The sequence below is a fragment of the Felis catus genome, chromosome A2 (genome assembly GCF_018350175.1).
Source record: "Felis catus isolate Fca126 chromosome A2, F.catus_Fca126_mat1.0, whole genome shotgun sequence".
Taxonomy (NCBI): Eukaryota; Metazoa; Chordata; class Mammalia; order Carnivora; family Felidae; genus Felis; species Felis catus.
The window spans coordinates 333,115-353,979 of NC_058369.1; the positions used below are offsets into that span (position 1 = coordinate 333,115).

A 20,865-nucleotide genomic window follows, 5' to 3' on the forward strand; every position below is an offset into this window, starting at 1 on the left:
AACTGGCTTCCCATGTCTCCCAAAATGTGGAGGCCCAACCTCTGGGGAGCACGACTGGAGAGGACGCTGGGGGCAGGTGGTTCTCAGGGCGGGGGGGGGGGCGTCTTGGGCACCGTGGGGCTGAGCGGTATCCACCCCTCCCGGCCAGGAGCTCCCAGGGTGACACCCACAGGCGTCCCCAACACCGACCAGCTGACATCAGTTGGGCTCTTCTGGGTCTGCCACACGGCTGAGTCTGGGGGCTCCTCACTGGGGAGGGGGCGGTGGGGGCTGCGGTCCCCTCGTGCCCGTGACCCTGTGGACAGGCAGGTGGCAGGTGAACAGGTGGCCACGGGATCGCTTACAGCCCGGCTCACGTTCCCTCCTCATAATCGAGACATCTTCCTGTTCATGAATTTTGCAGGACCGCGGAAGCGAGCTGCCCCATCACTTCACAGCCGTCACTCCGCCCACCCAGCCCCCGCAGGATCGCAGGCAAGACAGGTTTCCTGTGGCCGTGTCACCAAGGACCACAGTCAGTCCGGGTTTCCAGAGAACGACACTCAAGTATTCCCCCTGCGTGGGGCCTGGCGGGGTGGCTCCTTCTGGAGGCCGTGGGGGAGTCTGCCTGGTGTTGCCGGAGACCTTGGTGCCCCGGGGTTCATGGCCACATTCCCCCCATCCCCCACCCGTCATCGTCATCAGTCGTCACACAGCTTCTCCCTGCGTCCCTGCCTGCATTTCCCTCTTACAAGGACATGAGCCATTGCACCAGGGCCGCCCTGCTCCACCATGACCCCATTTCAACGTATCACGTCCGTGGAGACCCTACTTGCAAATGCGGCTGCGTTTCTGGCTGCCAGAGGTCAGGATGTGGACACACTGCTTGGGGACCACGATCTAACCCAACGCAGGCCTTTGGGGTTCCCTCCTGTGCACTCGTGGCCTGAGCCCCCAGACTAGATGTGGCCTCCCCTTCCTGCCTTTCTGTCTCCGGCAGCCACTTCCTGTGGGGGCCTGTCACAGCTGCCGATGTGTGCTGCCCTCAGTCTGTGTCTGTTGTCCACCTTCCTGAGGCCCAGTGCCCGGCAGAGGCCTGTGTCTCCACCGCCAACACCTTGACAGAAAGGCCCCTGGCCTACCCTTCTGCGTGGGCTGCACACGGCAACCCCTGCCCACAAGGACCGTGTGGAGCCCGACCGGCACACCCGGCCGGAGACCAAGGTCAACGCCAGCAGTGAGGAACCTCGTGGGCAGCGGGGGCCCCAGGTGTGACGGCATGAGCCAGACACTTCGCTCAGAGCCATCGTGGGACGAACCCGGGGGCGGGGGGAGGGGAGGGGACATCCTGCAGGAAGCCTGTCCAGTCCTCCTCCTGACCGCCTGCCCGGGGCATCCACCGGAGAAGAGGTGGAGAAAGCGTCTCAGCCCAGTGGGGGCTAAGGAGAGTGAGAACCCGATTCACGCGGTGTCCCGATGGGGTCGGGGACAGAACGAGGACACGGGAGGCCGAGAGATCGCAACAGTAAAGACGGTGTGGAGCATCCGTGGACGGACAGTGGCCTTTGACTGCAGTGGTGGGAACACAGACGGGGCGGCCGAGCAGAAAGTCACCCCCAAAACAGGAATGCTGGGGGGACCAGATGGGACACAGGGTCTTTACACAGGTGATCGAGTTATGACAAGGTCACGAGGGTCACCCTGACCCTTACAGGGACACCCAGGGAAGATCCTGTGAGGACACAAGGAGGAGACTGCCAGTGCTGTGATCTCATACCTAACGCCTCTAGAGCCGGGACAGAAACAGCTTGTTTATGCTGCAGCCCCCCCCGGGGAACGTGCAGAGCCCAGGCGGGAGAGACGGGGGCGCACGTCCGTGGCAGCCAAGGGTGGACACTTCAGTGGGTGAGTGGACACACACGACATGTCCACACCCCTCGGCCACGAGCAGGAGCGAGGCGCTCACACCCGCTGCCCCGTGGATGCACCCTGAACACATGACACTCAGGGAGGGAACCAGACACGAGAGGGCACACGGGGTGTGAGTCCACGTGTGTGAAACGTCCAGAACAGGCTCATCCACGGACGGGAAGGGGGCTCGTGGGGGCCAAGGGAGGGGCTGGGGGGGTGGAGGTGATGGCTGATGGGGATGCGGATGGGGTTGCTTTTGGGGAGATGGAATGTTCTGGAATTGTAGGACCCTGTGAATGTACTAAAAAGCACTGAGTGGTACAACATATGTCGGTGAATCATGGTGTATAAATTACGTCACTAAAGCCACTACCGAGAAAACCGCCCGGAATGAGGAATCACAGGTCAGCGGCCCCTGGCAGCTTGCTGCACTTTCTCCACACACACCCCCCCTCCCACCGATTCCCCGTGCTGCTGGGCGTTTTCCGGGCTCACCCTGCACATGACCTCCGACGGCCGCCCGCCCCCAGCCAGGGGCACACTGCCTGCACCCCAGAGTCTTGCTGGCTAGGGTCTGCGTGCTTCCCTCCTTGCTGTGCGGCCGCCCACCCCGAACCCTGTCCAGCCCAGACCACGCTTACCCTGTCCCTCAGACTGTCAGCCCAAGGTTGCTGTTCCCTCTGCCCCTGATGCTGTTCCTTGTAGTCACCCCTTTGGAACGACACCTAACACACTCCCAGCAGCGCTGCTCCTCAGCCCCGTCCACCCGCAGGGCCCGCTCTTCCTCTCCACGGGTCCCGACACACACACACACACACACACACACACACACACGCGCGCGCGCGCGCGCGCCCGCACACCCATCTACCAGCAGCGGGCTGACCCCCTGTACCCAGCGCAGCCACATGCGCGGAGGCCCGAGAACACGCAGCCGGCAGGTGATGCGGGCAGGTGGGCCCCTGGTCCCGCAAAGCAGAACAGCAACAGGAAACGGCCACAAACAGGTGTCCCTCAGCTCCCTGCGCGGGGACTTTCCACCACCGCGGACACGGCCTCCTCACCTTGAGACTGTGGAGCCGCCAGGTGGCAGGGAGCGTGGTGGACTCGAAACCGTTCGTTTCGCTTCTTCCTGAGTAACGTAAACTTAGCCACGTGGGGCCAGCGGCCACGTTATCGGGGGCGTAGATTCAAATTTTGCTAGATCCTTGCTATAGAGTCTGGATTTACCAATTCACCTACTCGCTAACGTTTATTTGTCTTTGTTTGTAAACTTATGTGTAAAATCTCTCTGTGGATTTGTCAAATGTATCCTGAACTGACCCCCCCCCCCCCCCCCCGGCGCTGTCGTGGCCCCTCGCGGGCACACCCAGGCCGGCAAAACCGCCGGGCCTCCGACGGCAACACCCGGCCTTCTCGTTTCAGCTCTGCTCAGAGAGAAGCGCCCTTTCGGAGGCTTATTCAGTGCGTGTGTTTGGCATGTTGGTGCGTTTTCTGGGTGATTCAGCTTTAAACGGGCCCCCCGAGCGTTCCCCACCACCGGAAGGCTGTGACGTGCCTTTGGGAGAAGACGCGTGTGTCGAATGTGCTTTGTTCCATGGCGCTGTCGCCCGGGACGTGGATGTTAACGAATCGATGATATGGGCCAGGTAAGGGGTCTCTGAACCGGAACGCAGGAGACCAGGTAAGGTGTGGATGCCGCGAGGTGAGCGAGGCTCGGCCGCTTCAGAGCTCCGCACGCCAGGCCTTGTGAGCACGCTGCACGCCACACGCGCGCCAATAATGACAACCAAGAGTCTTCCCAAGTCGGATGTCCACGGAGCTATAACTTACAGACAGCGGCGTCCCCATCGCAAAGCCTTTTACGCCCTGCTCAGCCTGTGAGCCCCCCGAGGGCCCCAGCGGCCCCCCCTGCTCAGCCCGGGAGCCCCCCCCCCCCAAGCGCCCCCCCCCCGCTCAGCCCGGGAGCCCCCAGAGCGCCCCAGTCGCCAGGGAGTGACACCCCGGCCTGAACTTCACCCGCCTGCGATCACAGGCCCGCTCCCCAAAATGCCTGGGACAGCCTGGCGGCTCCGCGTCCCGGGGCGGTTCTGTAACACACCAGGAGGTCAAGCAGCGCCACCGCCCGCCGCGGCCCGACCCGTCCCAGGCCTGGCGAGCAGCCTGCGTCCCTCCGGCGTCCCGGCGCCATTTCCGAAGAGCCGCTATGGAGACTGTCGTCAACGCTTCTGGGAACGACCTCTACGCCTCTCTCTTGGGTGAGCACGCGGGAGCACCTGCCCTTCCGGGAAGGCCCACAGGCAACTTTGTAAGAAGCCGCCAGGCTGTTTTCCCAAAGTGGCCGCACCGCACCCCTCCGCCGGCGGCCGTTCGCGCGCTCCCCACCCAGCCCTCGCCGGCGGATGGCACTGCCAGCTTCGTGGGAGTGAGTTCTTACAAGTGGCTTTATCTTTATTAGACGCGACTCACGCCCTTACCGCTCAGCCCTTACGAGCTGTGCAGCCAGCACCACAGCCAGTCTGAGAATATTTATTTCATCACCAGGACACAGGCCCCCTGCCCCTCATCCCCTTGCCTCCCCCCGCCCCCTTCCGGTCCGTGGATGGGCCTGTTCTGGACGTTTCACGCCGGCGGACTCACACCTCGCGTGGCCTCTCGTGTCTGGTTCCCTCCCTGAGCGTCGTGCGTTCGGGGTCCGTCCGCGGGGCGGCGGGGGTGGGCGCCTCGCTCCTGCTGGCGGCCGAGGGACGTGCGCGTGCGCGGCGGACACACCTGGGTAACGGGTGCGTGCGCCATGGACACGGTCATCTGCGGACGTGCACGTGCACGGTGGACACACGTTGCGTTAACCACTCCCGGCCGACGCTGGGTCCTTCCGCTTTGGGGCTGCTGTTGAGTCGTGGGGCCGAGGGCGAGTGGTGGACGCGCGCGCGGCGACTGAGTCCGGGGCTAACTCCTCCCTGAGCCTCTGGAGGACTGGCCACACTGGCCACCCCTCTGCAGCAAGGTGGAGCGGCCTGGGTCAGGCGGGGTGGGTCCTCCTGCGGGGTGGGTCCTCCTACGGGCTGAGAGGCTCAGGCAGCTCACTCCACCTCTAGTTGGGAAAAGGAAATGAAAGTATTTCCTAGCGGACGATTAAAAAGTTACAACAGGGAAGTGTGCAGGGAGGTGGCCAATGCATGGTCAGGCTGCCTAGGGTGAAGAGACAGCTTCGGCTCAGGGCAGGCCCTGGGGAGACGCAGGGTTTCTCTGGAGGCTGCATCTGGGAAGGGGGGAGGGGTCCGGGATGAGACGACCCTTGAGAGGTGACCGCGACAATTCAGGGGAAGGACCTTGCAGGGACAGGGTTTCCCCTAGGGGCTGGAGGCTGGGCAGGGCCTGGCAGGGGAAGGGGAGGAAGAGGCCTGCGGTTCCTCCCCTAATTAAAGAGGAGGGTGGGCAAGAAGCCTTGGGGCTGGGGAGCGTGACCCCACCACAGGGCAGGAGGCACGCTCTGATGTGAATATCATCAGGCCAGAGTAAGCCGTTTCAGTCCTGCCTCCGAGCTCCCTGTGGTCCGACCTCCCTGTGGGCCAGGCCAGGCTCCAGGCCACCCAGCTGGGGCAGGGGCGGGGCTCCAGCTTGGAGGGGTTGGGGGCAGCCTGTTGGATTGGTCCTCCAGTCCCAGCTCTAACAGACGTCTAGAGAATGGGTCAGAGAAGCTGGGAGGCCTATGCGGGATGGAGACAGGGTGAATCCTGCAAGCCCACTCCCTCGACCCCGGCCCTGCCCCCCAGCTTACTGTTTTTGTAATCCAGGCATGAATAAACACACACATGAACAAATATTCCAAAACTATTAACCATTTCCGTTTGAAACACAGGGGAAAGCCCACAGGGAGGCAAGGGGGGACTGGCCTGGTCCTGTGTTTTCATTTTGACAAAAGAGTAAACAGGCACCGTATCAACAGCCCTCCCCCCCCCCCCCCCCCCCCCCCCCCCCGCAATCTGATCTGAAATGAGGAAGGGGGCCCCAGCAGGCCCCCTCCCAGGGGTCCGGGAGGCCAGTCCCCTCCACCTGTCTGGCTTCTCCCTCCCTTGCTCCTGCCACTGAGAAGATCATGTTTTCAAAACTCTCAAACAGATACAAGGTGATCACACACCCACTCTCACCCTAAATCATTAATGAGGAAGCAGCTGGCAGGCAAGGCTGGGATGGGATAAAGGGCAGCAAATGTAAAAGAAACAGGAGACCGACCTGCTCCTACGTACATACGTGCTGGGGCACCCCCAGAGCCTCCCCTGAGGCCCTGGCCCAGTCACGAAACATCTAATTCATACACGCTGGGGCCTCTGGAGTCGGGAATGCATGTGTGTTGTAGGCCTCCCCGCTTGTGGATTGTCCAAGTGTGGTAATCAGTGTGGGTTCTCATCGGAGCCCCTGCCCCCATCCCCTTCACGTGTGCCCTCTCCCCTTCCAGCAATCAGCAGGACTCAGGGGCTGGCCTGAGACACTGGGGGCCTCATCTCAGCCACGGACACCTCCCTCGGTGGTCTCTTGGCCACCTTGCCAGTGTTTTCTATCTAACACTGGATTTTCTACCTAATATGAATTCTAATTTACTTCAAGGAGCTCCAATGCACTGTGGAAATGAGGGATGTTACCCTCAACCTTCCCAGAAGAAAACATTGGGGAAGCTGTTCTAATGAGGGGCCTTGGCAAAGGCCCTGGGGCAGGGGTGTGAAGGAGAGAGTAGTGTCATTTAGGGAGGAGTCTCCAGAAGGGACGAGCCAAATACTGGAGGCCTGTGTAAATTAGGCCAGAACCAGACAGGTGGCCGGCCGTGTGGGGCCTGCTGGACTGGGCTGGGTCTTTCACCCTGAGCAAGGCAGGACCCCTGGGAGGGCTGTGATTGGAAGTGGGTTTTAACACAATTCTGACAGTGTAGACACTCCAGCAGCGTCAGCTGCCCTCTTCTCCCCCTGGGCTGTGACACTCCGGCGTCTCCCTCCCTCCCCACTGCCGTCAAGGAGGGGCCACCCTTGGCACCCCTCCCGAGAGAAGGAAGATGAGCAGCTAGCTCTGCGGTACCCAGAGCACAGCTCAAATGGCAGCTCCGGACGAGCAAATCCACGGGAATGTGTCAGAGATTCTCCTAAATCCACCGGGACATTCCTGATTAGCGATTCTGGGGCTACAGATGGCCTTGCGTGCGGGAGGACGGAGGCCCCCGTGGAAATGCGCGGCAGCTCTCTGGCACTGGCGTTGGGTGGGCTGCGGCCCTGGAGCTGGCGCTGTCCCCCGACTCCCAGCACTGCTGCTTGCTGGCCAGACCCAACGAATGTCATTCTCTCTCTCTCTCTCATTCTCTCTCTCTCTCTCTCTCTCTCTCTCTCTCTCTCTCTCTCTCTCTCCTCGTCACCCGCCACTCCGAAGGCCCCTTTCTCAGCATGCACAGATACCAGTCACACCGGTGTCCTTCACCTACTGAGCATCAACTCAGCGGCGAGTACTGCGCCAAGCCCACCATGCGCAGGGTCTCCTGAGTGCTTCCCTCTCTGGTCCCGTGCGCCCCCCACCGCGCTGACCTAAGGGTTACCCCTGTCACGCACAACCATGTACAACTCTTGCCAACATCTCTCAGGAAAATGTTTAGGATGTTCTTTGGCTGCTGAGATGGAGATGCGTCCCTGCCTGGATGCCCCATGACAGCGAGACTGTGCTGTGTGCGTCCGGGGCTCAGTTCCCCGGTGGGCAGGGGCCGCCTTGCTCCACGGACCTCAGTTTCCCCATCCCTGCAGCCGGGGCACAGGGCTGCGGTCGGGCTTGGCTGCTCTGGGGGTGAACAAAGGACGCCCGCACGCTCGGAGGTCAGCAGTGGACACGGAGTCCTAGCTAGTCTGGGACGCGTTAAGCGGCCTCTAGTTCCCCGCGTGCTAACCTAAAAATGAGGTCTCCTTTTGAATCAGGCTTTTCGGCCACGTGCCCAAAAGCAAGATGGAGCCCCGTAGGTTCTCTGCCCGACCCAAAGATGGCGACACAGCTCCCTCTACCCTCAGGCCCAGGGACGGCCGCTGCCCGTTTGCAAGATGGCGGCAGCCTGGTAGAAAGCACGCTTCCCGTGGCCGGACTCGCCACGTACCCACTCTCAAGATGGCTTCTCCCGCAAAGCCCCACGCAGGAGCGCAGCTAGCTTACTGGCTCAAGCTCCGTGACGTGATCCCGCCTTTTCTCCCCTCCCCCCGTCTCCACGGGTCGTTTCCGTCTCGAGCCCCGACGGACGGCCGCCTTCTCCAATGGTCGCCTGCCATCCCTCTTGGCTCCACCCCTCGAGCCACCTCCTAGCCATTGCGAGGCGCTGGCAGGGCCCCGCGGCGCCCGCCCCGCCCCCTCTCCGTGGCGGGAGCCAATGGGCAGAGCGCGCGGGGGACGTGTTCGGGCGTCTCCGCCATTTTGTGAGTCTATAACTCGGAGCCGTTGGGTCGGTTCCTGCTATTCCGGCGCCTCCACTCCGTCCCCTGCGGGTCTCCTCTGTGTGCAATGGACGGGTAAGTACTGCTTCTCCGCGGTTTCCGACGACCTCCCGGCGATCCAGCTTTCCCCTCGCCGCCGCCCGGGTCTCCTCGGGGCCGTGGCCCGCGCGTCGCTCCTCCTCCGCCCGAGTTCGCGGGCGCCTCCGGGGTCCCTCCCTTCCCTGAGCCTGGGGTGCGTGCGGGGGGCAGGCTGCCGGAGGCGGCGGGGGGGGGGAGGGAAGCGCCAGGCGGGCAGTGCCCCCTGGGCTTAGAAGAGTGGTGCAGGCCAAGCCCTCGAGCCCTGCTCGTTTCCGGCCTCCGCGCGCCTCAACCCGAACGCACGCGGCAGTCGTGAGGCCCTTCCCGCTTCCCGTCCATGTCCCGCGCGCACGCGCCAGTGTTCGCGCGCCCCGTGTGAGCCTTCCAGCTCCCCGTACCCCCCCGCTGCGCGTGCCCCGTGTGGCCCTTCCCGTTCCCCGTCGAGCCCCCGCGCTTGCGTGCGCAGCTCTTCGCGCCCCTGTCGGGCTTTGCGCGTGCGCGGTCTTTCCCGCCGCGCGGACTCTGCCCTCGCCCCCCTCCAGCTCCCCCCCCCCCCCCCCCAGCCCGCCGCGGGCCCAGGCGCGGCCCGGAGACGCCGCCCTCCTGCCCGGAAGGGCGCGGGCCCTCCTCCGCCCCCGCCGGCCGCCCGGCCCCTCCCCGGCTACCCACAAAGGATGGCCGCGCGCCCGAGCCGGGGGCCGGGGAGGGGCCCGTCCGCCCCCCTTTGTTCCCGCCTGCGGGGCGCCCCGGGCCGGCGGTTCCCCGAGCCGGAGCCGACGGCGGAGACCGGGCCTGCCCGCGGCGCCGAGAACTGTTCTCAGATGTTAGGTTTCTGGTCTTGGGGGAGAAATGCCAGGACCTGCGGAAAATGAAGTTCGCTTCAAAGTGTGACTTCCATCCCGCGTGTCCGGGGGACCGTTTGTCGTATCCCCGTGGGCGAGGGGGAGGTGCCACTTCTATTAAAGTTTGAGGCTTCCCAAGAATTCTGCTTAACTTTGTTTGATAGTGGGCTTCGAGCCCTCCTTCCTCCCCGTCTGGCCCTCGGGGCGGGGCGAGCTGGTTAAAATGCCTGGAGGGTCACGTGCCTCGTGTGCCTCGGGCCTGAAATGATAGGTTTTGGGCGGAATCTAATCCAGCCCCTTAGAAAGATTGCTGCGGCGTGGTGGGCATGATCTCGCGGTCCGTCCTCCATGTTGCCTGGGATGGACCTCCCCCTGGGACCCCCTCCCCAGCGAGCCAGCTGGTGGGGGGACGTGTTCCCCGGGCGGGGTCGCGGTCTGGAGTCTCGGGAAACGGCGCTCCGAGGCCGCGTGCCGGTTCGGCGGGCCGCCAGGGCTCAGATTCCGCGTGAGGAAAGGCCGGCCTCCGTGAAACACTTCCTGTGGGAGCGTCGTCGCCCCCCCCCCCCCCCCCCCGGGGGACTAGGAGGCCGCGAGTCGCCCTGGGTTAGTGGCCGGGAAGCTGCATGCTTTTCATTCTTTCGGTTTTTCTGGGAAGTTTTTTCTTGGCTCACTAGGGTTTTTAAGAACGTGTTGCTGTCGGGGTGTGAGGTGTTTTTTGTTCTTTTTTTTTAACGGTGAGGAGGCAAAGGTCCTGCCTCGAGGGGAATGATGGCAAGACAGCAGGTCACAGCTGCAGGCAGCAGGACTAGGCCAGTGCTTTGGGGTCCCGACACCCCAGGGTTTGGGTCCTGGGAGTTGCCTCCCGGAGGGCAGGAACCAGGGGCTCCCAGCTGGACAGGGAGGCTGGCCTTTGTGCAGGGAGGGGGTGCGCGTGGCTGCCCCAGGGCCTGCCGCGGGGTCTGGGACCACCTGTCCTCGGCCAGGTGACGGGGGCCATCGTGTGCTGAGGCGGGTGGCCCGGTGGGGGGCGTTGCTGACTCAGTTCCCTTTCTGGACGGATGCTCCGTGAGTCACTTAGGACCTCGCTGGTTCACGGTTGCCGCGCACCAGCCCTTGGAGAGGGTTTCGCCGTGCTGTTCTAGGAGCTGGCGCGCAGCTGAGGCGCACGGGGCTGCGGGGACCCTCAGGTAGCCCTGCTTCCGTCCAGCCCCCGAGGCGGGAGAAAGTCCGGTCACGCGGAGCCAGGTTGATAAGTAACCTGTGTTAGTGTTATCTGTTCACTGGAGCCGAGCTGCCACCTTCCCGGGAACCTTCCATGCGTGGGACGTGGAGTCCCCTGTCTTCCCCTTGGAGCCAAAGCTCTGACCTGGGGCCTGAGAGCTGCCTTTTCTGTGGCCCCGTCCCTGCTCAGAAATGTTCCTAAGCGCTTCCAGTGTTTAGAAAGCAGACAACAGCACTTGAACCTCAGTAACAACGTCAAGGGTCCCTCCTGGGGCTTTTGAAGGGGGCAGCTTTGTCCTCGGACAGGTCCAGAGGCGGGGCCTGGGGTCCTGCTGGGAGGGAGGGGGCTGGAAGACAATGGTGGCTCCTTTTCAAGTTGAGATTAGTTGGACGACGGCTCACTTCCCTGCCTGAAGGGTTCCAGTGGGGGTGGGGGTGTGCAGTCAGCAGCGAGCCACGCCGGTGGCCATGGGGAACTCCCGACACCCTAGTGGCAGGGGCTGTGGGCTTTCCCCACCCCTGGGACAGTGGGGACACCGGCAGTGCACCTGGCTAACAGCTTTCTTCTTTCTCTCTCTGCAGCATCGTCCCAGACATAGCAGTTGGTACAAAGGTAGGTACTTCCGGCTCAGCCTGAGTTTGTGCTCGCTCGTGGCCTGGGCCCATCTGCCCGCGCCACCACTGACTCCGGTGCTCCCGAGGCTTCCAGGCTGCAGGCCCTGTCCTCTGCCCAGTGGGGTTGACGGGGGCGTCTGCCCCAGAAAGTTCTGAGTGCCCTTGGTTTGATGTGGGAAAAGTCAAGATCTGGTTACGCTCCAAGCCCTTTGTGGAGTGGGGGGTGAGATTGGAGGGGGTATGGGGGCTCTGGGGCAGTTTGGGGTTACTTCTGATGGCGTCGTGGTTTGGGTAGTTGTTTTGAGAAATTCTGGTGTTTGTGAGCTGAGGGACACCGAGAGCGCTGTGTCCCTTCTGTGCGGAAGGTGTTAGTTCTCAACGCCAGTGGCAAGAAAGGTAGACGAAGGAACACAGAGTGGTCTCCACGGGAAGTTGGGGGGCCCCGTGCTTCTCCCTCCCGGTTGCAGGCCAGGCATGTGCACGCGCAGGGATGTGGCCTCCAGGGGAACCCTGGGCCCGATGATCAGTAAGCACTGCCGGTCAGTTGGTCACCTCCTGGGCTCCGTGCTGGGAGGTGGGGGAGTCTCCTCGGGCCATGGCTCCTGGGCTCCCTGCAGGTGGCTCAAGTGACCTGAGCAGGCAGCCAGCTGGTTTCTGGTCAGTCGGCAGCCGTGCCTGGGCTGGGTTTCACTTTTCCCAAGTGGATTCTTGTCTTCACACGCTGCCTGTCCTGATCATCCTGCAGATAAAACCTGTTTGTCAGGTGGTGAGAGGGGAGAGGGACCGTCGTCTGAGGGGGTTGTAACGATCCCAGAAAACGCCTGGGTTGCAGACTGTCCTTCCCTTACTGTGGGAGCCGCTTTCCAGCCGGAACAGCTCTAGCATGGCTGTTGTCGGAACGGTCTCCTTCTGGCCATCCTGTTCCCAGGAGACCTGTGCTTCCAGAATCCCACCTGCACAGACAGAAGCTCCTGGGGGGTGTGGGCAGGGGCTTCCTGCCAGTACAGCCCCCCTGAACCTGCACCCCCGGCCCACTGGGAGGGCAGTGTGGTTCTTCCTGGGTTTAGAAGCGGCTAGGCGGGGAGTGAGTGGCGTCCAGGTGTCAGGGATACTTGGTGTTCGGGGGAAGGAAAGGTTGTGCTGCCGTGTGCTGTCCCGCGCTGTGTCCAGTAGCAAGTACATGCTTGAGGGTTGCTTTCTCTCGAAGCGTAGTTGACTTGAGGGCTGATGCCCAGCGGCCTCCCCGAGCGTGGGGTGGGAAGAACTGCTGGAGGCAGTTGGGTGGTCCCTGGGCCTGGCCCGGCTGTGCCCCAGTCACAAGGCCTGTGGTGTTCTGGTGCCTGAGGTTCTGCCCTGCGAAACATCTGCGCCTCTTTAGCTGGGGGTCCGTGCGTGTCCCCGCGCTGTGTGTGTGTGTGTGGGGGGGGGTCTGTGTCCTGGGAGAGGAGCAGAGGAGCAGGCAAGGGAGCACGATGCCCACAGAGACGCGGATGCAGCCGCTCATGGGAGTCCCGGTCCCACCTATTGCTGGTCCTCAGCAGGGGCCAAGACGCCCTTGTGAGGGTTGTGTGGCCGGCAGATGGGGGCAGGTCAGGGCCCGGGCCCCTGAGTCCCGAGGCAGTAAGGGGCTGTCCTGTGGCTCTGACAGGTAGGATGTGGACAGGCCTGCCTGGAGTCCCTGCCGGCTTTTCTCTTGGCCTCCGTGACTCGGGAGGCTTGGGGTGTGATAGGCTGCAGCTGGCTGGTGGTTAACGCTTCCCTTTACCGTGCCAGACCTCAGCCTGGAAGGGAGTCTGACTGTCCTCTTCCTGAGCCACGGCGGCTCCTCAGGTGGAGCCACGCGGGTCCTCCCTCGGATCTGTGGATGCTGGGCTCCAGGGCTCTGGGCTGTGGGGGACCTGTGTGGGTTCCTGCCTGTCCAGGGGTTTGGGTTTGGGGACAGGCCCACATTAGCCGTCCCAGTAGCTGGGGCAGCCGGTTCCCGGTCCTTGTCCCAAAGGGCAGTTTGTAAACCTCTAGCTTCCTTCGGCCGCTGTCATCAGCTGCAGGGCTGGGAGGTTCTGGAGGGTTTGGGGCACCGGGTGCTGTGCGCTCATGTTTGCAGGCAGCTCAGCAGAGGAGCGAAGATACGGTGTCCTTGAGGAGGAAGCACGTGGAGAAGGGGGAGGCCCGGGGGCCCAGATGGGCTGCTCTTTCCCCTTCTGCCAGGGCAGCCGAGGCCCCGAGACCCTCTCTGGCTGCGGGTTTTGAATCCAGGGAATCTGAGGGGTTACTTGTGGTTCCTGGTGGCGCGGTCCTAAAGCCCGTGAGCCTCGAGCGGCGGGAGTGTGCGGCCGGAGCTGGGTCCTTGGGCCCGCGGGGCCCCCAACTGAGGAGTGCTGGTCCCCTGCGGTTCCTCACCTTGTGTAGGCTGGTTCTGCCCTCAGGCCTCACCTGGCAGCAGGGACGCCTCGTGGTGTCTGGACCCAGGGTCGGTCTCACGTGGTGCTGGGGGGTTGACTCCAGTACTTGGAGCCCAGCACGTGGCAAGAGAGAGGGGCAGGTCACAAGTCCCAGGGAGCCGGGGTCCCCGCCCCTCACTGCACAGCGCCGCCCACAGCACGGAGGGAGAGCAGGTAGTATTTCCGTCCGACAGCGACTAGAGCAAGGCTCAGGTTTCCTTAGACGCCTGGAAAATAGGCCAGGGCCCTGTGGCTGAGCAGGTGGCTGCGTTGCGACAAGGGGGCTTTGTTCCTCGAGTCTGCCAGCGGCCCCGTGGTCATCGAAGACGGTCCCACGGTCTTGACGTGGGCAGGGCTACAGCCGAGCTCTCTAGGACAGCCGGGCCGGGCTCAGCCCCGTGTGGCTATTGGCGCGAGGCCCTGTGTGCGCGGGAAGGTCCTGCAGAGCGTGGGGTGGACGTGACGCGTGAACGCGCGCCATAGGCGTTGGGCCCCCCGCCCCTGCTTTGTCGAGGAGCAGTGTGTCTTGGGATTAGGATCGCGAGGACATCGCGGGGGAGAAATGGTCAGTTTGGCGTGCGGTCTTTTCTCAAGAGCAGGTCACACAGGAGAGGTGGACACGGGTGTTGGGGAGGGCGTCTGGTCTTCTGCTCTGCTCCACACACCCCGTTTCTTTCAGCGGGGATCCGACGAGCTCTTCTCTGCCTGTGTCACTAACGGACCCTTTATCATGAGCAGCAACTCGGCTTCTGCAGGTAACTCTGCGCGCAGTCCCCGGTCCCCTGGCTGCGGGTGGGCGGGGGACATCGGCTGGCGGCCTCCTGGAGTCGCGGAGGAAGCTGGTTCCGGGCACAGGGTTTTTCGAGTGTGGACGGTGCTTTATACCTTACACACCGCTTTTCCGTCAGCAAATGGGAACGACAGTAAGAAGTTCAAGGGTGACAACAGGAGTGCAGGTGTTCCCTCCAGAGTGATCCACATCCGGAAGCTTCCCAGTGACGTCACCGAGGGCGAGGTCATTTCTCTGGGGCTGCCCTTCGGGAAGGTCACCAATCTCCTGATGCTGAAAGGGAAAAATCAGGTATCTGCTGATAGCCAGGCAAGTGCCCTTCCTGGGAAGGCTCAGGAATCCGGGCCTGGCTCACGCTCCTGTCCTGCCAGGCTTTCATCGAGATGAACACAGAGGAGGCCGCCAACACCATGGTGAACTACTACACGTCCGTGACCCCTGTGCTGCGCGGCCAGCCCATCTACATCCAGTTCTCCAACCACAAGGAGCTCAAGACGGACAGCTCACCCAACCAGGCGGTGCGTTGCCGGGCCTGGGGCGCGGTGGGGTGGAGTTGGGGAGAGAGTAGCCGGCCATAACTCTCCCCCCTCCCCCCTCCCCCCACAGCGGGCCCAGGCGGCGCTGCAGGCGGTGAACTCGGTGCAGTCGGGAAACTTGGCCCTGGCCGCCTCGGCTGCCGCGGTGGACGCGGGGATGGCCATGGCTGGCCAGAGCCCGGTGCTCCGGATCATCGTGGAGAACCTCTTCTACCCGGTGACCTTGGACGTGCTCCACCAGGTGAGGTGGCTGGGGGCGTGCGGCCGCCCCTGGTCCTGTTGCCGACCGTGGGGTTCCCTGGGCGGAGGTCGGGACCACTCTTTTGTCTTGCAGATCTTCTCCAAGTTTGGCACGGTTCTGAAAATCATCACGTTTACCAAGAACAACCAGTTTCAAGCCCTGCTGCAGTACGCCGACCCTGTGAGCGCGCAGCACGCCAAGCTGGTGAGTAGGGTCCCCGGGATGCCTCCCTGGCCGGCCCCCCGGCCCCCAGCGCCTCACGGCTTGTCTCCTTGCAGTCGCTAGACGGGCAGAACATCTACAACGCTTGCTGTACCCTCCGTATCGACTTCTCCAAGCTCACCAGCCTCAACGTCAAGTATAACAACGACAAGAGTCGTGACTACACACGCCCTGACCTGCCCTCCGGGGACAGCCAGCCTTCGCTAGACCAGACCATGGCTGCTGCCTTCGGTAAGACGCCCGGCAAGGTGCCCAGGACCACCGTGTGCCGTGGGAGGCGAGGATGTGTACGTAGCTCAGTGTCCGTGCCCCAGGCACCCCGTGACGCCGACTCTGTGCCCAGGGAGGTTGGTGCCTGTTGCTCCTTAGATGGCCAGCACGGCACCCGGCCCAGACTGCCCACTGGGTGTGGGGTCACGCACACACACAGCCCTTGCTCGCGGCGGAGGTGGTGGGTGCGATGATTAGTGTCTCATTTGTTTCTAGGTGCGCCTGGTATAATGTCAGCCTCTCCGTATGCAGGAGCTGGTTTCCCTCCCACCTTTGCAATTCCTCAAGCTGCAGGTACTCAAACACTTGACCTTGGTCCCCACCGTCGATCGTGCATGCCCACACACCTTTCCAGTAGCTGTGCTTCCACGGGCAGCTGACGTGGGCTCGGTCTCGGGGGGAGCCCGCCTCCCCGGGTGCGGGTCTCTGGGTTCCCTGAGGAGCCCGGACAGGGCAGTCTTAGGACAGGGCTGTGCAGAGAATCCGCTAACCCCAGAGTCTCTGGTCTGGTTCCCTTAAAGCACCTCCCGGGCGAGGACGAGCGCGCACGGTGGTTGGAGGGATGTGTCCCTAGTAGATGAATTTAAGTGGCCCGGTAAGCAGAGCGGCATGAACCGGGGCGGGGGCACACCGGAGCGTCCCTCCCAGGGGGCCAGCCTGCCCTCCTGTGGCAGGCACGGGCCTGCTGCGTCCCGCCCGGGTGTCGTCTGCATGGTGACGGGCGCCTGCATGCGCGCACGGCCGAGGCCCGTCCGGGGCTCCGTCGTGCATCCACCGAGTGGAGCTTCTGTCCTGTTGGGCGCATGTAGATGGGGCCAAACCTGGCGGGCACGGTCTGTGCCACGAGGAGAGGCGGGAGGAGCCGGCGGGCCGCGCAAGTGGGCACCGGGCTGAGCACGGCCGCGGCCGCCTCCTGTGTTTCCTCCTGCGTGAAGACGGGCAGGACCTGCACTCGCCTCCCAGCAGGACCCCCGGCCCTGCTGCTCACATCCCGACCGCCCTTCCCTTTTCCAGGCCTCTCTGTTCCTAACGTGCACGGGGCCCTGGCTCCTCTGGCCATCCCATCAGCGGCGGCGGCGGCAGCGGCGGCGGGCCGGATCGCCATCCCCGGCCTGGCGGGGGCAGGAAACTCTGTCCTGCTGGTCAGCAACCTCAACCCCGAGGTACGTGCCTCTTCCCTCCAGGCTGTCGTTCCCAGAAGCACGAGCGGGGGTGTTACACTAGTGGGTCTTAGTGCAGAGGGGAGCGGGCTGAGCTCCTGTTGGCCCCAGGTGCCGGGGTCCCGCCGGTCCGCTCGCTGCCGCCGCCTCAGCGCTCAGTGTTCTCTCGTTTTCCTTTACGCCTCGGCTCACGTCTCCGATTCCGTAAGACGCAGGGTCGAGATACGCTTTGATACATGAAAGCAGTCCTTAAAATTTCCAGCCAGACACGACGCGGTCTGGACGCCCGCCGGGTGCCTTTGTCGGGGGGACGCTGCCCTGCAGCTGAGGTCCCCAGGATGGCGAAACCCGTGCCCGTCCCGGTGGCAGAGTTTGGCTCAGAGAGCGCTCGGGTGAGCTGAGAAGGGCTCACGGTCCCTCACTCTGGAAAGATGGGACCGCCTTTAAGGAGCGTTTCAGACTGTCTCTCATCTGTCTGCCCCTCCTGTGATTTCCTGGCCCGGGGGCGGCCGGACCCTAGCGAAGCCTCCACTAACAGACTCGCTCCGCCTCGTGCTTGTGTGAGCGTTGTTCGGGGGCCCGCCCGCCGCAGCGAGCAGGAGGCCAGGGCCCCTGGGAGCCGGGCCGCCGCCTGGGGGTCCCGGCCGCGCCCTCCTGCTGCTCGCTGCGGGGAGGGGGGCGCTTTCCTGCCTGTGTTTGCGAGGTGGACCTGTGACTTGTAATGTGTGTAGATCTGGACTGATGGAGCACTCGTGTTTCTTATGTATTTACTGACCTGTGTTTTTTTGCTACTTTTTTTCTTTTCTCCCCTTCCCCTTTCCCAATTTTTTTTCTTGCCCTGATCCGGAATTTCTTTGCCAACTGACTGCACGGCACTTCTGCTTCCTGTTGTTGCTTGAAACAAAACAAAACATAAATAAATAAAAAACAAAATTCCCCCTCAAACCCTGCTCTCCGGAAACCAACCTGCCCTTGAATATTAACATCCTGACAACTTCATCATCCATCAACCTGCACGCCTGTGGGGCTGCCTCCTCGTGGTGGACGATTGGCAACTCGCCCCCTGACCTCTCCCTTTCCCTGTCCCTCGCTGCCTTGCTCTGCTGTCCTCTAAAGAGAGTCACACCCCAAAGCCTCTTTATTCTTTTCGGTATGTTATCATTCACACTTTTATTACCTTGTTTTCATTTAATTGAGGTTATTTTTTACGCCCTAAGATGTACTATGAGTTTGCAGTCGGGCATTCTGCCTCGTTACGTGGCTTGCCTTCGGTTTGCGTATTTATTCTGACTCGGTAGACGCATGGTTTATTGCCCTGCATGCTTTTCGAAGAGTTAAACGTGTTGGTAGCATGCTAAAGTGCCGGTTCTTGGCCGTGGACCTTTCCTGGAGTTTACGACCTCTCTGCTGAAGGTAGTTTTCTGGTACCGTTCCCTGTGACTAGACGCAGGTGCCAGAGGCAGAATAAGCAAACCTTCGGGGAGAGCCAGCCCTGCGAGGGGTGTGCGGGGCGTGGGGGCTGGCGGGGGAGGTGGCGGCGGGGCTGCAGGCGGCTCAGCGCCCCTGTCCCCGCGCTCTCGAAGGCGTGTACGGCGACGTGCAGCGGGTGAAGATCTTGTTCAACAAGAAGGAGAACGCGCTGGTGCAGATGGCGGACGGGAGCCAGGCGCAGCTGGGTAAGCGGCCGGGGCCTGCGGGGCGGGCGGGTGGGCGGGCGGGCACTGCCGGGCGTGGGGCCCGGGGTCACGAGCGTACCGCCTCCGCAGCCATGAGCCACCTCAACGGCCACAAGCTGCACGGGAAGCCGGTGCGCATCACGCTGTCCAAGCACCAGAACGTGCAGCTGCCCCGCGAGGGCCAGGAGGATCAGGGCCTGACCAAGGACTACGGCAACTCCCCCCTGCACCGCTTCAAGAAGCCCGGCTCCAAGAACTTCCAGAACATCTTCCCGCCCTCGGCCACCCTGCACCTCTCTAACATCCCGTACGTGCAGGGTGTGGGCTGTGGCCTCCCTGCCCCCCCCCCCCCCCCCGCCCTCCCCGAGAACCAGCGTCCGACCCCTCGACCCCTCTCCTCCCCGCAGGCCCTCTGTGTCTGAGGACGATCTGAAGGTCCTCTTCTCTAGCAACGGCGGGATCGTCAAGGGGTTCAAGTTCTTCCAGTGAGTGCCACCCCACCCCCACGGCTCCTTGCCCTGCCCGATGCCCCGACCCCCCCCTCAATGCCCCTGGCCCTGTCTGTCCCTCAGGAAGGACCGCAAGATGGCCCTGATTCAGATGGGCTCGGTGGAGGAGGCCATCCAGGCGCTCATTGACCTTCACAACCACGACCTGGGCGAGAACCACCACCTGCGGGTGTCCTTCTCCAAGTCCACCATCTAGGGCCGCCAGGGACCGGCCTGCTGGCGCCTGGCCACAACTTCCATCATTCCAGAGAAAAGCCACTTTAAAAAGCAGCTGAAGTGACCTTAAAAGACCAGAGATTTTATTTTTTTAAAAGAGAAATCAGTTTACCTGTTTTTAAAAAAATTAAATCTGATCGACCCTGCTCACCCTGGGGAGATGGGGTGCCGGCCTCAGGCTCCTGGTGACGAGTGGACAGTGCGCCCCCCGCTCCCTCCCCAGCCCCCCAAGCCCGTGCCTTCTGCAGCCCCTGTGGGGTGGGCGCTCCCAAACCTCGACTCGGCTTTCTTGTGCCTTAAAACCAGCTGCTCTGGCAGGGCCCTCGGCGGGGGGTGGGGGGGGTTGGGGGGGGCTGGTGGGTCGGCCTCCCGCGTGGGATCATGTGCCTGGCGCAGCAGGAGGCTGCGAGCTGCAGGGACCAGCCGGCACCCCCTGATCTGTTTAATCAAGTGTGTGATTCTCCCCACCCCCGCCCCGGGACCCCAACTTGGGGCAAGACCCCGAGGGCACCGGCCCCGTCCTCCTTCAGCTCGGAGCTCTGTTTTCACCGTAATCTCTGTATTATGCTTTGATGCAGTTGCAGACATCTGTGCCTAGCAATATTTCCAGTTGACCAAATATTCTAATCTTTTTTCATTTATATGCAAAAGAAATAGTTTTAAGTAACTTTTTATATAGCAAGATGATAAAAATGGTATGAGTATAATCTCAATTTCCTCCTTGTGGTATGACCTTACATACTGTCCTTTTTTATTTTATTCCTTGTAATGAAGTCGCAGGGCGGGATCTAGTTTCCAGGGCAGACCCGCTGGGGCCCCGGCCCTTCCCGCAAGGCCCCAGGCCGGCCCTGCCCACCACCTCCAGATGCCTTACTCACACCTAACCTGTTCCCTGTCCAGGGGAAAAGCGCTCTTAAACTTGTAAACTTTCAGGGTTTCCTTTCTCCTGCAAATTTTGGACCAAAGTTTTGTTTGTTTTTTTGTCTGCCTCTAATGCTGGGGCCCCAGAAGGTGGGACAGCGGCCCCTGAGTCTTAACTGTCTCCCACACGTCGTCCTGCACTCGCGGGTCCAAGGGGCTCCCCTGCGAGCAGACCCCGTGCTGGCCAGCCCCCTCCCTCGGGCCTGGACCCTCGAGTTTCCGTGTTGGGTTGGAACAAGGGTGTAAATATTTATAATTTTTTATACCTGTTGTAAAACGAGGGGCAGCAAACGTGGTTTTTTATAAAGGTGACGCAGATGTATATTTTGATAACCGCAGTTACAGGCTCAGTATTGTGCCGGGAGCGAGGCCCTCCACTGCCCGCCCCGACGGCTTGTAATGCAGAGAGAACCGAATTAAAGCGATTTTACAACTCCTACCTTTTCTGTAGGCTCTTTCTTCCTGTTCACGTTGTGGAGGGCGGCTGGCCAGTCTGTCTGCTGGACTTTGAATAAATGTCTCTGCATCCTGCACTCGATTCCCTTTTTATTCCGCCTCTGTCTTCACTGCTGTTTCCTCCTCTGTGAATTTAGCCTTCTCATTTCTGACGGGGATGGGGTTTGGGGGAGCTGATGAGGTGTGGGGGGGGGCAAGGGTCTCCTCCCAGGGGCGAAGGCCGCACACCACTGCCCACCCCCGCCCAGCCCAGGGAAGTGTGTTGCCGGACCCACCCCCCACTCCACGTGCATGAGCCTCGGTCCACGAGTGGGAGATCTGTGTCCCGTCCC

The 20,865-nt window shown here is 62.4% G+C and overlaps 1 protein-coding gene across 5 annotated transcripts; it reads left to right on the plus strand.

The window, feature by feature from the left end:
- Positions 1 to 3,921: 3,921 nt before the first annotated feature.
- Positions 3,922 to 20,610, plus strand: PTBP1 (polypyrimidine tract binding protein 1). Of its 5 annotated transcripts, none has more exons than XM_045042445.1 (15): positions 3,922 to 4,145; positions 11,063 to 11,093; positions 14,216 to 14,291; positions 14,445 to 14,617; positions 14,698 to 14,844; positions 14,933 to 15,103; positions 15,197 to 15,307; positions 15,382 to 15,556; positions 15,812 to 15,889; positions 16,610 to 16,758; positions 17,872 to 17,905; positions 18,339 to 18,431; positions 18,522 to 18,738; positions 18,839 to 18,916; positions 19,004 to 20,610. In XM_045042445.1, exons 1-15 carry the CDS (start codon positions 3,937 to 3,939, stop codon positions 19,134 to 19,136), a joined length of 1,875 nt encoding a protein of 624 aa, XP_044898380.1. In that variant the 5' UTR covers positions 3,922 to 3,936; the 3' UTR covers positions 19,137 to 20,610. The 5 variants fall into 5 exon arrangements, 4 of the variants coding, with proteins under 4 accessions (XP_044898380.1, XP_044898384.1, XP_023098316.1 ...); XM_023242548.2 differs by lacking the exon at positions 3,922 to 4,145 and adding an exon at positions 8,284 to 8,414; XM_045042449.1 differs by lacking the exon at positions 15,812 to 15,889.
- The last annotated feature ends 255 nt before the right edge of the window (positions 20,611 to 20,865 follow it).